Source organism: Carya illinoinensis, chromosome 15 (assembly GCF_018687715.1).
Source record: "Carya illinoinensis cultivar Pawnee chromosome 15, C.illinoinensisPawnee_v1, whole genome shotgun sequence".
Lineage (NCBI taxonomy): Eukaryota > Viridiplantae > Streptophyta > Magnoliopsida > Fagales > Juglandaceae > Carya > Carya illinoinensis.
The window spans coordinates 18404802-18420497 of record NC_056766.1 but is presented as its reverse complement, the minus strand read 5'-3'; the positions used below and the strand labels follow the sequence as shown (position 1 = coordinate 18420497).

General features: G+C 37.4%; 1 protein-coding gene and 1 pseudogene across 1 annotated transcript; one reads left to right on the top strand and one right to left on the bottom strand.

The window, feature by feature from the left end:
• Positions 1-4558: 4558 nt before the first annotated feature.
• Positions 4559-6560, bottom strand: LOC122295773 (annotated as a pseudogene).
• Positions 6561-8416: 1856 nt separating this feature from the next.
• Positions 8417-11191, top strand: LOC122296726 (protein FAR1-RELATED SEQUENCE 6-like). The gene is made up of 4 exons (XM_043106524.1): positions 8417-8476; positions 8581-8680; positions 8762-10872; positions 10970-11191. Exons 1-4 carry the CDS (start codon positions 8417-8419, stop codon positions 11189-11191), a joined length of 2493 nt encoding a protein of 830 aa, XP_042962458.1.
• The last annotated feature ends 4505 nt before the right edge of the window (positions 11192-15696 follow it).

The following is a 15696-nucleotide window of genomic DNA, read 5'->3' as shown; positions in this document are numbered from 1 at the left end:
TCTCACGTATCACTCTTGAAAATTAATCTCCAAACCTTTAATGAAAACTTTAGAACAATTCCTCTACTCCCCATGTATGATGTTTAGAAAAATAAAAAACAAAAACAAAAGCTTACAACCAAACCTTTTTCTTGCAATAAATTAAGGTAACACACTTAATGAGAACTTCTAAAACAATTCTTTTTGTTGCATGAAACAAACTAGCACACTTGATTAAAACTTCTAAAACAATTTCTTTTTGTTGCATGAAACAAAATAGCACACTTAATAGAAATTAAGGTATTACACTTAATGAAATAAAATTCTAGAACAATACTTAATAAAAATTCTAAAACAACAAAGTATTGAAGCTAAAAGGAGAAACAAAATTGCCGAAAACAAAAATGAGCTAATTCTTTCAAGTACATAACAAAGAAATAACAAAGAAGCAAGTTGTAGTTGTTGTCTTTTTGTAGTTGTTCGGACTGCATCCCCTTTTATAGCCTAACAACTTGGCTAGTTGCCTCTCACATTCACACTTCATTTGCATTCACACTTCATTTGCATTCACACTTCAATCTTGCATTCACACTTAATTTGCATCCACACTTCAATCTTGCATTCACACTTAATTTCGGCCACCTCTTGCATTCAATCTTTAATAGCCGCCTCTTGCATTCAATCTTTTCCTCAATTTAAACCAAGCAACCAAGTCCAACACGGTATGTATACAGAAAATTCAGCACATCATTCATACTTCACGCCTAACTTGTTGAAAATTCATACACGGTTCTTCTTTGCCTCAAGTTGGTGCTGCCCTTCCTCCAAGTTAAGTAATGCAGACTTCACTTTAAGAATAATTCTAGCCGACTTCTCCTATCTCTTCTCTTCAATCTGTTTTTTTTTTTTTTTTTCAATTTCTGCACACAACACTCACCCACCTACTGCACGTACTAGAATAAAATCCTGACCGACTCTTTCTTTAATCCTCACTTCACATCTCAGAAAATTACTAGCCAATTAAATGACTCCAGCCAATTCCTTTCAACCCCTAGAAAAAGCATGCATCGACTGCTTATTACTCACAGAAAAATAATCTGCACCGATACAACACAAGCACCCACCGATTGCCTCCTTCAATCACAGCACAACACATCTCCCTCCTTCAATCTAATCCAATTCCAGAAATGCACCGACTCACTCCTTTTTAATTACAGCACACAACTCTCTCTAATCATGCACTGACCGACTCTCTCTATGTCTCTACTCACCAGAATAGAGTCAGCACCAATAAAATCCTTCAAACCGACTATCACTCCTGCTAGAAAAATTAATCCAGCCGACTAAACTCCAATCCATCACATGTTCTCTTTCTATCTTCCTTCATTTCGGCTCTTGTCCAATTCAATGGAAAGGAAACAGCCTTTTATGACTTTTTCAATATCAAATTTGGTGGAGACAATCGGTGGACAGCAGCAGCCTTCTTCTTCCTTCATTTCGGTGGACAATAGCAGCCTTTGATGACTTCTTCAATGTTAAATTCAGTGGACAGCAGCAACCTTCTTCTTCCAATCCATCACATGTGCCTCACCTTAATTTAGTTGCACCAACCGATGTAAGTTAAGCCAAACAAGCAGCCGCCCAATTAATATATAATTTAGGTGGGTTGGAAATGAGTTGGTGGATTTATTTGAGTGTGAAAAGGAGATCCGTGAGTTTTGAGGGAAATGAGGGATGGGTTGGACGGCAAGTGGGGGCTAGGCTTTGGAAGTTTGGTGGCTTGTTGGAGGGCAATGGTGGGTCATGGTTTAAGTGAGCATGATGTGGGGTGATTGGTGTGTCCGTGTATGAGGTTAGATGGAGTTGGGAGTGTTTGAATGGTGGGAAAGCTCAAGACAAAGTATGAACAAGGTATGAACATAATGAACCATGGTATCCACGAAAAATGGAGATGGAGATTAAAAAAAAAAAGAAAACACTCAACAACAAAATAACACAAATGAAAAATTAGCTTGAGCAACTTCCATTCAGGGATGGGAAGAAGTGCTTCTATCTTTTGAGGTTTTTGGATTGAACCCAAAAGATGGAAAGATAGCTCAAGAAACTTTATGAACATGAAGAACAAGAAAAACAATGGTACAAACGCAAATGATAATGGAAAGCAAGAAAAATTATGGACTAGAATGCACAGTAATCAATTGTTGGTAGAATTCAAGCAGAAATTCATGCTTTTAATCAATTAAAATCACAACTTTAATTTATCCTTATTAATCATTTTTCCATTTAAAACCAATAATAATGTCATGATGAATTTAAAATACATTGGTTTAAAATAGCTAAAATATGCAATATCTCAGCTCAATCACACCCCCCAACTAGCGTTTTGCTAATCATTGACAAAATAGTGAAAATTAATTGAGATGAATATTGCATAAAGATCAAAATCCAAACAAAAACAATCGAACACAATTCTGAATTCTCACAAAAGTGACATGTTACTACTCAACCCCCAAGGGTTATGTCTACCAAGACGATCTCAACAATCTTTCACATAGAATTAAGGCAAACATCTCAGGACTCAAATGTGTGTGTGGAGCTAAACTCAAATGTGTTGATGCCACCTGTAGGCCAATTAAGGAATGACTCGAGGCCTACATTGAATTTTCTTCATCTTTGGCCTTGCTTCTGGTGATACGTTTACACAACCAAGAGAAACCTTTAGGACGTAAGTATCTAACTTCTAATGGCGAGTGATGTTCTGCTCATATTAGGATCAAGGTTGTGATCCCATTTGTCTTGTCTGACTGAGTCACTTAAGGCCCACTTGGCCAACTTAGTTCCCTCACTAACAATTGGTTTTCCATTTAGCAGTTCTAGGAAAATGACCCCAAAACTATAAATGTTCCCAACAATTGTTACTCTCATATTGTAAGCATACTCTGCCAATCACCAACAAATAACAGGAGATGTTTAGACACTAACAGTTGACATCATTAATCAAATTGAGAAAGGAATTCAGTTGAAGGAAGGCATGCATGGCCAAAGAGAAGAATATGATGTCACCAAACAGAAACAAACCAATATATTATACAATTGAGATGACTTCACAAAGGATTGAAAGATGCAAAAAATAAGAGGCTCATGAGTATTATGTGATTTTGGAAACCTCAAATATGAGGAAAAGGCTTCCAGTGCACTTTTGAGGGATCGATCATCTTGCATAGCTCAATATCTCCAATTTGAGGTTCCTTGAGGGACTTCAACATGATCTTTACGATTGATAGATCAAGTAGTAGTATTGGGCCAGGGGCAAAACCTTGCAGAAAAGAAAGACCGTGAGCGACTCCAACTACAATACTGTATCTACTCGCCCAATTCAAAGCATTTTCCAGGCTACCATAAAGAATGTCAAAAAGGGTTTCCTTTGGAGAAAATTCATTAAACAAATAAGCATTGTCAACAGATAAAACATAGGCTAAAGGAGTCATCACATTTGAATTACTCAATTTCCCCAAAACCTCCAACCCTCACTAGAATTTTGCGTTAGTACTGTTCATCCGGGTTCTGGCTTGGGAATCTGGGTATACCCAAACCAGAACCCAGGTTTCAAGCCCAAGTCAGAACTCGAATGAAACCATTTTTAAAAATCAAGAACTTGTGTTTCTAGATTGTACCCTTTTTTTATTTTATATGTTTTTGCCGTTTAAATGTTTTGATTTTTTTTTTTTAACGACCTACATTAGAACTCTATCTTGTTCTTAATAAATAATATGTGATACTAATACATGCATGAGAGTTTTTGTACAACAATTTAAAATAATTAGAATGAATTGTTGAACTAGAGAGTTTAAAATAACGAAATTAAATAAGCAAGTTGAGATCAATGAAACAAGCTTCTAGGGTTTCCAATTCACTATAACTGATCCTATGCAAATTTCCTACTTGAATTAATTGCAATTATTTCTTATTGTAGATAATCAGGTCTCTAATTTATTCATTAATCTTTCTCAAGCATTAACAACATATCTCAATAAGTAAATTTTCTACATCTTTGTAAAAATTCTAAACCTATCAAAATTCATTAAGAACAAGAAATCCTCATAAAGATTACACAAATCCATATATATCTCTATCCTACGGATTTTTGGAAGGGAGCTATTTATAGAGAATTTTGCAAGAGGATGACGACTAGCTTGAGTTGAACTGGTTAAAGAGTTTTAACGTGAAGATGACTTGTAGAGTTGTATGTTTGTTGGAAGAGGATGCCGATAAGTTCGAGTTGGACTCAATCACAATCATTTAAGAAGAGAATTTGAATTTAAAAATGTAATTTAGTAGCTCATTTAGTATAGGATTGGCAATGACTGAGACTATATAGAAAACTTCAATCAGTGATGATTTTAAATTGAAAGAAATTTCTAATGACCGATCTTTAAATTCTAAAATAAGTCTAACTCATTCAATAAATAATAAATAGAATTTAACCTAGTTATTCAGCCCAACTAAAATTTTTAATCAACCTCAATAATTTATCGCTCGTGAGCTTATCTAATATGACCCATTAAATATAATTTAGGCCTAATAATTTAAAAATTATTAATATCTCAACCTTAGAATTATTGAGTCGGTTCATTACAAAGATGCTCTGCTGATTGTGGTTGTTCATCATTAACCCTGTAATATCGTCTTGAGATTGATATTACAAGGCCTGTGACTACCCCAACAGTGAAAAGAGTTGCTGCAAACCCGACCAGAATCGAAGCGGCAACTGATTTTCCCTTCTTGGCTGATTTTGGTGAAGTGTTTGATGTTAAAGTGTTAATAAGATGCTCATTTCCACTTGCATTAACAGTAAGCCATGACGGAAACTTTGGAATATTTCCAGATAGTTGATTATTAGAAAGTACCAACCGTGTCAAGGATCTCATTTCAGTCAGAAACTGTGGAATTTCCCCTGTCAATCGATTGTTTGAGAGATCCAAAACTTCTAATCCTGTAAGCCGTGAAAAACTAAATGGAATAGGTCCCACAAGGAGGTTGCTGCTGAGATTTAGAGCAATCTGCAATGTTGTCGGCATCACTGGAATCGCACCGGTAAGTTGGTTTTCTCCGAGCTGGAGTTCTAACAGAGAATTCAAATGGGAAATATCGTATGGTATCGAACCACTGAGACTGTTACCTTGTAAATTCACGTTAACAAGGTTTCGCATGCTTGAAATCGAAGAAGGTATTGAACCGTTCAGCAAATTCCAGCTGACATTCAGTGTAGACAATTTCTGTAGTAGAGCAATTTCAACCGGGATTTCTCCAACCAGCCTATTGGATTGAAGCTTCATAACTTGAAGATGGCTTAGATTTCCCAACTGTCCCGGTAAAGTACCAGTCAGGTTATTGCCTGCCAAATTCAACAGTGCCAAGCTCAGGCAAGAACCCAACTCCGGAGGTATAAGTTAGGTCAAGCTATTGTTTTCCAGCTCTAGGTACATCAACTTCTCAAGTTTTCCAAACACCGAAGAAGGGATTGGCCCATCAAGAGAATTGCTTCCCAATCTCAACCTGACCAAACTTGGAGATATGTTTGAAGGTATCAATCCGTTTAACAAATTATAAGACAAATCTACAGACTGCAAATTTGACGGCGACAACATGTCTGTAGGAATCGACCCGTTTAACTTGTTATAACTAAGGTCTAAGTTCTTGAGGAATCTTGTAATTCCACTGGGAATAGTACCTTCAAAGTGGTTTTGATTGGCTGCAAAACGTGAAAGGGTTCTGATATTTGAAATGGCTGCTGGGATTTGCCCCCTGAAGTTATTGGAAGATAGAATCAAAACTTCCAATTTAGAGAGGTCTTTAATTCTATCAGGAACAGGGCCGGAAAGATTATTTACACCTAAGTCAATCAGAGTCAAATTCTGGTAACCCATTATTTGATCAGGAATTCGACCTTCAAAGGCATTCGCAGAGAGCTCAAGCTGCTCTAAATCCATGGCTTTCCCAAGATTGGTAGGGATAAGGCCACTGAAATGGTTGGCACTAAGATTCAAACTTTTGAGGGCAATCAATCCATCTAACTGTAAATTAATGTTTCCATTCAATGAATTGAAAGACAGGTCCAAGAACTTCAACCCAACGAATCCTTGAAAAGTAGGTAGAGGACCAACCAACCTGTTTCTGCTAATATTCAAGAGCTCCAGCCCTCCAATCTTACCGCAATCCTTGATGAATCCCTCCGGGATTAAGGTCAGAGCGTTGTTGGAGACATCAATACTCCTCAAAGAATCTATCTTGCAAAGACGAGGCAGAAAGTCTGAGGAAGAGAGGGAAAAGCCCGAAAAAGAGATTTCTGTTATGGAAGAATTCCCGGAGCTGCAGGTAACTCTGTTCCACGAACATGGTTCCTTGCTAATATTCCATGATAAATCTGTTTTGTTAAGGAGATTAGAAAGATCGATCATAGCGTTTCTTTGGTTTGAGGGTAGTTCAGAGAAGACCAAAGGACAGAAAAAGAACATGAAAAACAAGGAGAAATGGAGTAGAGGGATGCTTTCCTCACGCTTCTTCATTCTTAGCCAAGTGCCGAGAAATGTTTCGACCGTTGTTTCTCAACTACACATACGCATGGGACAAATACAATGGTTGTTTTGGTTTCAGGTGGGACGAAAACCGAATGAGGAAGACACAGAGGAGATTCCAGAAAAAGGACAGATTTCACAAGTAATTGTAAAGAGAGAGTACTTGGGTTTTTGGGTTGAAGGAAATTCGAAAGAAATGGGAAAAAGAAGAAAGAGTAATGCTATAGAGCAGCCACTATAGCGCTGCACACAGTGCACACCCTACGTGGCTGCCTTTTTTTTTTTTTTTTTTAACGAAACGGTGCGTTTTGTGTATGTTTTGTAATTCGGTTTGATTGGCTTTTCGTCATTTGCTTCCCCATTCGAATTTGTCCCGCGAAAGAGCTCCTCCCTAGCCTACCCGCGTCGCATCACCTTCCTCTGCCCAGCGCCGCCCTGCGACGCCGTCGTCTCTCCGTTCAGCGACACCAAGCGATCTTCCTCTTCCTGCAAAGCGCCACCACTCCCTGAGTGCTCCTCTGGCAGAGCAAATCGCACATAAACCCCGAGTAACAAAGCCGTCCGATGTTCCTCTGTTTCGCCGCCGTCCCTGGTCAACGGTAAAAAGTTGTTCAGTTTTTCGTTCCATTTGATTAAGTTGTTATTGTTTACTGAGAGAGGTGCAGTAAAAGGGTATTGTGAGAAGGGTTTCGAAAGAGTTAGGGCATGGAGAAAAAACCAAACTTTCTGCTGTTAATGACCTCTGTTTTCATTAAAGTTTTGAAAGGCATCGTTTTTATTGTACTGGAGTGATTTAGTTTAACTTCTAATTGTCTAGAAGCAAGGGGTGTGTCTTTGTGAGTGTGTGCAGAAACTGAGAGGGATGTGGGTGGGGTACTGAGTCTGAGATTGTAAGTTGGTCTGACTGAGTGGACTCATTGGGGGCTTGGACACGCTCCACCCTGCCTCAGTGTGGCTACCTATAACTTCTTTTTTGATAGTCTATTGGTCTATCAAGAGGTGCTACTTAGAATATCACGAATTTTTTTTTTTGCCAGTGGTTCCAGGTGAGTTTACTGAACTTAATTGATTTTCAAAGAAATCTTCCGAACAAGTGACATGATTTCCTGCATTTTACTATCCATGTTATATTATGTGCATAGTTTGTGGGAAAATTATTAACCATTATATGGAACTGAATGGAGCCATGAGGATCTGCAAAATGCTTTGTAGAAGTTTTGAGTCGTGCATTTTGTTTAAAATACGAAGTGGTTGATCGTATGATAACCAAGTAATGTTTTTATATGCGAATATGATAGAGATTCATCACATAATCTTTTTGATTTTAAATAGGATTCTCACAGTGAATGTTATGAGCAGTGAACACAAGCATATATGGTTAAGGAATGGTAATCATTATGATAACCAAGATGCTTAAGAAAATAAGAAATAAGCAGTGTAGGTTTTTATGCATGTAAGAAAAAGAGCTGCCCATATACCTATTAATATGAAGTGAATTTTAAAATGAATTTGGAATATAAATATCGATGTGTTATGTTTTTCATTTGTTATAGCTGAATTGTATTTCCCATGCAGTGTTGATGGCCTTAGGATATTTTTATTAAACTATCCTGGTTTCATGCAGTTTATTTGTATAAGATCTAAAGGATACTCTGCAGAAAGTTTCTTCATCATTAGTATGTTTATGTCCATGTTTCAGCATGAAGTGATTAATTTAATTTATTAATTAAAGCATGGGCTGTTGGTTGTCTTTATATATTGCTGATTTTTGGGAAACTTCGAGTTTAAATCCGAAGGGTGTTTGAACTCGATGCTCATGAATCTAACTATTTCCATAATTACAGAATCAAGTTGATGTAAATATGTCCTACCCTCAACCGAGTAATCCGGATGACTTTAATCGAGTTGAAGAGCCATGCCAAGTATTACTTACCCTAAATTCCCAAATTTTTTGCCAAAAATTTGGATGAAGTCATGTTTCCAAACTAACACCTATAATTTTTTTTGCATTGGTTGTACAATGTAGTACCCTTCGTCGGGCAATCCATATGCTTCTTTGCAAGAATTTCCCGAATGCCCAGAGTTCTCAGAAAATGTTGGTTGTACATTTGATGATGCTGCTGATGGTATTTAAGTTCTGTATGCTTTCACTTTAATGATGCTCTGATTGAATGAGGTCTAATCCATTCCGCTATTTTCATCTTTAGAAATGTACTTCGACATAGAAGAAGACTTGGAGGGTAGCACCGTTGTCCCGGATGATGAGGTACGGGTTGATGCTCCAAGATCTGGGATGGAATTCGAGAGTGTAAAAGAGCTTTTGGGGTACTATAAGAAATATGCTAAGCAAGAGGGATTCGGTGTAAGGACACAGAGGACGAAGAGAGATGATGATGGTCGGCCTGTGTATGTCACAGTTGGTTGTGCTCGTGGAGGAAAATACCAACCGAAGCACAAGGATATATCTAAGCCACAGCCAACGACTAAGACGGATTGCAAGGCGAAGGTAAATGCCACTTTGAAACAAAATGAAAAATGGCTTGTCACCACTGTTGAGAATACACACAACCATATCACTGTGAGCTCCAAGAAGACTAGACTCTTAAGATCACACAAGGTTCTAGATGAATATAGTCAAAGAATTCTTGAGCTAAATGACAGAGCCAGTATCCGAATGAATAATAATTATTATTCTCTGGTAGTTGATGCGGGGGGGTTTGAAAACCTAGAATTTCAAGAGAAAGATTGTCGGAATTTCATTGATAAGTCTAGACATTTAAGGTTGGGAAAAGGAGGTGGTGAAGCACTCAGGGTTTATTTCCAAAGAATGAGACAGAAGAATGATGGTTTCGTTTATGACATCGACGTTGATGATGAGGGACGGCTAAGAAATGTTTTTTGGGCCGATGCACGTTGTCGAGCATCTTATGAGTGTTTCGGGGACGTTGTGACATTCGACACAACGTACCTAACAAATCGATACGGAATGCCTTTTGCTCCATTTGTCGGTGTTAATCATCATGGCCAATCCATATTACTAGGGGCAGGCTTGTTGTCAAGTGAGGACACACACACCTTCATTTGGTTGTTTAGAATGTGGTTGGACTGCATGAACGGTCGAGCGCCGAAGGCGATCATAACGGACCAAGACCGGGCAATGAAGAATGCAATTGCCCTTGTATTTCCGGGAACCCGCCATAGATATTGTCTATGGCATATAATGCGCAAACTTCCCGAGAAGTTAGGGTCTCACTCCCATTTCAGCTTAGGGTTGAAATCCTCCATTCAGGCTGCTTTGTATGATTCACATACCTCCATGGAATTTGAGGAGAGGTGGGGTCAACTACTTGATACGTATCATTTAAGAGAGAATAATTGGCTCAAGTCCTTATACGAGGAAAGGACCTTTTGGGTTCCAGTTTATTTGAAAGACGTATTTTGGGCTGGTATAAGCACGACCCAACGTTCAGAAAGCATGAATGCTTTTTTCGACGGGTATGTCCATTCTGGAACGACGTTGAAGGAATTTGTCGACCAATTCGATAATGCTCTCAGGAAAAAGGTAGAGGTGGAGACCACGGCTGATTTCAACTCTATTAACCAAACGATCCCTTGTGTGTCCCCTTTCAACTTTGAGAAGCAGTTTCAGAAAGTATACACGGCAACAAAGTTTAAAGAGTTCCAAAAAGAGTTGATGGGCTTAATGTGTTGTAATTGCACAATGGTCTCCCAGCAGGGGTGCATTTCAACCTTCGATATTTTGGATGAAATAGCTTTTGATGACTGCACAAAAATAGTCCACTACACAATTTATTATAATGAAGAGGAGTGCGAATTGAAATGCACATGTGCTCTATTTGAGATGAGGGGAATTCTATGTAGGCATGCACTTAGAGTTTGTCAGTTTAAGAGGATTAGTGTGTTGCCAGAAAGATATGTCTTGGATCGATGGAGAAAGGACGAGAAACGGAGATATACATTGATCCCAAGTAGTTATGATGACTGTCGGGCTAGTGGAGATGCACGGAGGTATGAGATGGTGGTTAAACGATGCATGAAACTAGCAACAAAAATATCCCCAAGTTCTGAGCGTGTGAATGCTTTCCTACGGTACGTCGATGACTTTGATTCGAAATGTGATGATGAAGATGTACGTCGATGCAACAATTCTGAATCAACCTTGGTCGGCCACAACAGTTTAACGGATAAGGGAAAGAAGCTATTAAGCCCCCATGTGGTCCGAGGGAAAGGGAGACCCCCAATTAAGAGAAAGGTTCCGCCATTGGAGAAGTTGGCAACAAAGAGAAAAAGGAAAACGGTAATTATTTTAACATATTAAACATTAGTAAAGTTTATATTAACTTTAAGTAATATATGTGCATGATTTTTAATTTTTGTCCTTTATGAATGGTTAGACTTGCAGGCTGATATTTGAGAATGAAACAACATTCTTGAACAGCCCGGCATCTCAGCTAGATGAGGGAGTTGAACGTGATGCGGGAGTTGGTGATGCTGGAACACAAAACAGTGTTCTCACACAAGGGCTGCCATTGGGGAATGAAGAGGTGTTATACACATTGTTCTACCTCTCACACTTTCTGTTAAATGCATTTTGGTCGATGACTGAGTTAATCTAGTTGGTTGGTTGTTTATTTATTGAAAGGTAAACTTGATAGTGTATATTAATTTTTTTTTCCAGATGGGTGACCATTTTTGATGTGGTCTAATGCTGGAGTCATCATGGATAATATATGTGCTCTATTTTGGATGGGTGACTGTTGTGTTGATTTTTCAGATGCATGACCAAGTGGAAAATGTTGTGTAATTATGGAGGGAGTTTTTGGAACATTTCTATTAACCACTTGTGATGAACAATAATTTATAGTGCAGTGGGGTATGAAAAGGGGCTGATGGTTAACAAAGCTTTTGGAGATATGTAACAGGTGTGAGTTCTCTATACAATAGGCTTGTTTTACAGATTTGCAACATTTTTTTTTTGACTTTTTGCATTTTTGGGCCTTACTTCTAAATCTAGGCAGTGGTGTTGAGCTGCAGAGGTGGCAGTATGAAGAGTAGGTTGCTATGGAAAATATAGGTGGTACAAAGTTGAAGGTTTGATATCCTTGAACCTCAACCTTTTTTGTAGACGTTGAAGATTTCATGAAACAAATTTATAAGTTGTTTAAGTTTTGTATTTGTGAAATGAGAATTATTGTGGGAGTTTATAGTGCAAACTGTTGTTGTGGTTCCAGTTTATAGAACATATTATGAAATTCGGCTTACCAAGATTGTCTATTTATTCATTAATTTTTGCTTTGTATATGAGCAGAACTACTTGGGATCATTTTGTTGATCTTCAACTCAGGAGGGAGATATGTCTTGGTTAGGCGGCTTTAAGATGCACGGCAACATATCCAGCGACAACTTTCTGGATCATGCATTTGTTTTTTGGGCAGAAGAGTAGCACTGAATTGATTTTTGGGAAACACAAAGTCACCCATCTACATGATTATGAATTTTATAGAACAAATTTAATGATCCGAATGTATTTAACTTTCTGTTGGCTTATACGTATGACTTGGATGTAATACATTTAAGTTTGATTCTAATGTATGCAAGTCACGGTATTAGTTATTCCCTTTGGTATTCTTCTTCAAATTCCAGAAATACATCAACTGTCCTAACTAACTCAAACCAAGGGGACCATATTTCATGGATGGTGGTTAGGTGGCTGGAAACTTACACAGGCATATAAACCCACGGAGGTATTAGCCAAATAGTTTAATTGGTATTTCTGGATGCTACTCAATAGCAGAATCTAAATGGATACGAAGTTGAAACATATATTCATTAATTAAAGAGCTAAATAATTATACAAGGTGGCTGAAAATTTCCCTTGGTTGTACATCATAACCAAAACTATTACAGACACAAATTACATGTCGGGAACAAGCACAAAATGAAAAGTTTCCATACATGACAGTCAACTTCCAATTTATCCAAACCAAGCTATAATTATTACAGCTGTGAGAATCCAATACAAACACAATAATGTTCTATTAGATTTTTTCAGGCTTCTCTCTCTCTCATTTACTTTCTCCTCCCTTTTCTGCACTTGGCACTCTCGTAGCAAGACCTCATCCCACATAGTCCAAACTTTAGTCTCTCTAGTCCGAATGTTTTGATCTAGCAAAAGATATATATCCGTCCACACGAAGAATTCACATCTTGCATCGCCCTGCAACCAGTTCAAACTCCCAATTATTAACACGAATAGGCTGGAAGCATGAATATTTTAAGATATTATGACTAAGGATTAGTTGTTTTACCGTATCATATTTTGGGCAAGCAAAAAATTTTCTGAACGGATTAGACTTAGTGCGGGATGTCTTTAGTTGTGTTTTCAAGCCACACCAACAAGTTGGTGATTCCATCACAAAATCACCAAATGAAGATGATGATTGGGATGATGCCATGCCACCTTCAAAAAATCGAATGACAAGTACAAACACAAGAGTCTATCTAATTTTGATAATCCAGTACACGGTAATAGAGCCTAATGAATGACTGCTGAAGAAAGATGCAGAAAATCACTAGCAAAACCAAATAAACAGACTTGAACCCCTGCACAAATACAGTCTATCCAGTTCATTCTTCATGAACAACAAAACAGTAAGCATGTCCATTAGAATACGCACCACTTGGCATGCCAATACAAACAGGCCTTTGGATCAAATATGTCAGATATTTTCCTTATCAAGTAAACTTAACCAACAACATCAGGTTGAAAACAGATAAACTAACTAAAAGCAAACACCCAATACACATTTGGGCAATCCATATTTGATACAAGCTATGCACATTTAATGAGTATCACTTTCATGTATTATAAATATTTCATGAAACGCGTAAATTATTTGCATGATTCATCACATGCAGCAGGTGTGAGCCATTCCAATTATTAGCAAAGTTTTTTCATGATTCATCACATTATTCTCGGTTTTATTTTGTTTTATGCACAACCAAAACTATTGAGTTGTGTAATTTATTTTGGTACTTTTTTCCACTACACAGATCAAACTAATAATCATCGAAAAATTATAATATAGCACTACCATAACTAGATACAATGATCTAATAAAAAAGAGTCTTAAGGAAAAGGCAGAGTACCAGAACAATTATCCCTCTTTTGTTCGACTTCAAAATGTAAATGATAATGTTTGTGAAACCGAGCTCGTCAAGCAGAAAATAAGGTTTGCAATGTGTTTGCCCTAGGTCTTTCAAAACCCATCTCTTTCGAAACCAGTTTCTATCGAAACCCATCTCTTCCGAAACCCATCTCTTTCGAAACCCATCTCTTCCGAAACCCATCTCTATCGAAACCCAAAACAAATCGAAACCCATCTCTATCGAAACCCATCTCTTTCGAAACCCATCTCACAATACTCAACAAAACAAATTTCTCAGTAAATTATTTGATAATCATTTGAAAGGAAAACTAGGTACAACATTTACCTATGCGACTGAGCAAGCGCCGGTGAAACAAATATGACAGAGGAAGGTGATGTGACGCGACGAACCAGCTCGTATTTTGCAGGACAGATTCGAATGGGGGTGGGTTTTCTGGGCGACGCGGGGGTTAGGGGTCGGGATGGGGGAGAGGATTGGGATGGGGGGGAAGAGGGTTTGCTCGTGGGGGGGTGGGGATGATTCGGAGAGGAGGAGGTACAACGTTTCTTCAGATTCGAATGGGGGTGGGTTTGCCCTAGCGAGGGGATATGGATGGGGAGGGGAGGATTCGGAGACGAGATGAGAGAAGGAGGGGGAAGTTTGAAATCCTAGATTAATGATCCTCTGACGTTATGTTTTTCAAGGACATAAATGTCATTTTACTAGCACACCACGTAAGGTGTGCTTCGGCTAAAGCCAAATGGTGGCTGACGCTCAGAATTATTCAAGAAGAAAAATGTTGGCGTATCCATGGGGGTAGGTTGAGTTGACTGGACTGCAACAGCAGAAGACTAGACTAAGGGGGGGAGACTTTGAGTCGTGGTGGGATTGTCTTGCCTTAAAAACTTTAAAATCTTCTGGGACTTTTGACCCCAACACTCCTTCAACAAACACAGATGTCCTTTCATTCGAGCTTTTTGGGGTGTGAATGCGTGTGTTTCTGCGTAAAGAACAGTGTAAAAAGTACGCTCGACCGGGCTTGGACTCCATTCCATGCATTAACAGCAGCAGCTTGTTCAAACACGCGTAGCAGATGGAGATGACTCGGAAACTGGGACCGCATACGTTTGTTTTAGCCATATTTTAGATAGAAAATTTGTTGGGAGAATGTTTTACACGGCAATAAATAATTAAAAACAAAACATAAATAAAATAAAAAATTTGCCAACAAAAAAAATATCTTTGTTTAAGATTTTTCAACTTTTCTTCAAATTACTGATTTTAAGATTTTATTTCAACGTTTAGGTGCTTTGAGAAATATCTTTAATTGGATAATTAAGGTTATATTTAAATATTGATATGAGTTGAGTTGAATTATAAATAATAATATTTTTAAGTCATATTAAAATAGATTTAATTTTTTAAATTGAGATGAATTTAAATTTTTAATTTAAAATATATGAAATATGTTGAAATAAATTTAACTTTTTTAAAAAAATTAAAAAAATTAAGGAGTCTCGCTAATAATTAATTTAAAATAAGTTAAATTTAATTTAACAACCAAATAAAATATATACAGGGAAATGTTTTTGAATATTTATGAAAGGAATATATATATATATATATATATATATATAAAATGTCAAATCCAAACAAGACTTAGAGATTTTTTATTTTTATTTTTTTGGTTCTTTTTGAATGGATCAAATGTGATAAAATATAAAATGTTGAATTTCTTTGTTTTTCTAACAAAACAAAATTGTTAAAATAACCAAAAACTCTCCACAATTTGTTTATGAGAATAACTGGTACGTAATTAGTTTTGAAAAATACAAAACTGATGCATACCGATTTGGTTCTAATTTTTGTCCAAATCAAGACTGAACCGAACCCGTTATGCCCCTAGTCAAATCCAAACAAGACTTGAGATTTTTTGTCCTTTTTGAACTGATCATATGTGATAAAATATAAA

What these genes read in the sequence shown, in the direction of transcription:
- LOC122296726 (XM_043106524.1), top strand. Translation starts at nt 8,417, where the DNA reads ATGTCCTACCCTCAACCGAGTAATCCGGATGACTTTAATCGAGTTGAA. An exon ending in GAGTTGAAGAGCCATGCCAA is followed by an intron (nt 8,477 to 8,580) that starts GTATTACTTACC and finishes TGTACAATGTAG; the next exon opens with TACCCTTCGTCGGGCAATCC. An exon ending in CAAAGAGAAAAAGGAAAACG is followed by an intron (nt 10,873 to 10,969) that starts GTAATTATTTTA and finishes ATGAATGGTTAG; the next exon opens with ACTTGCAGGCTGATATTTGA.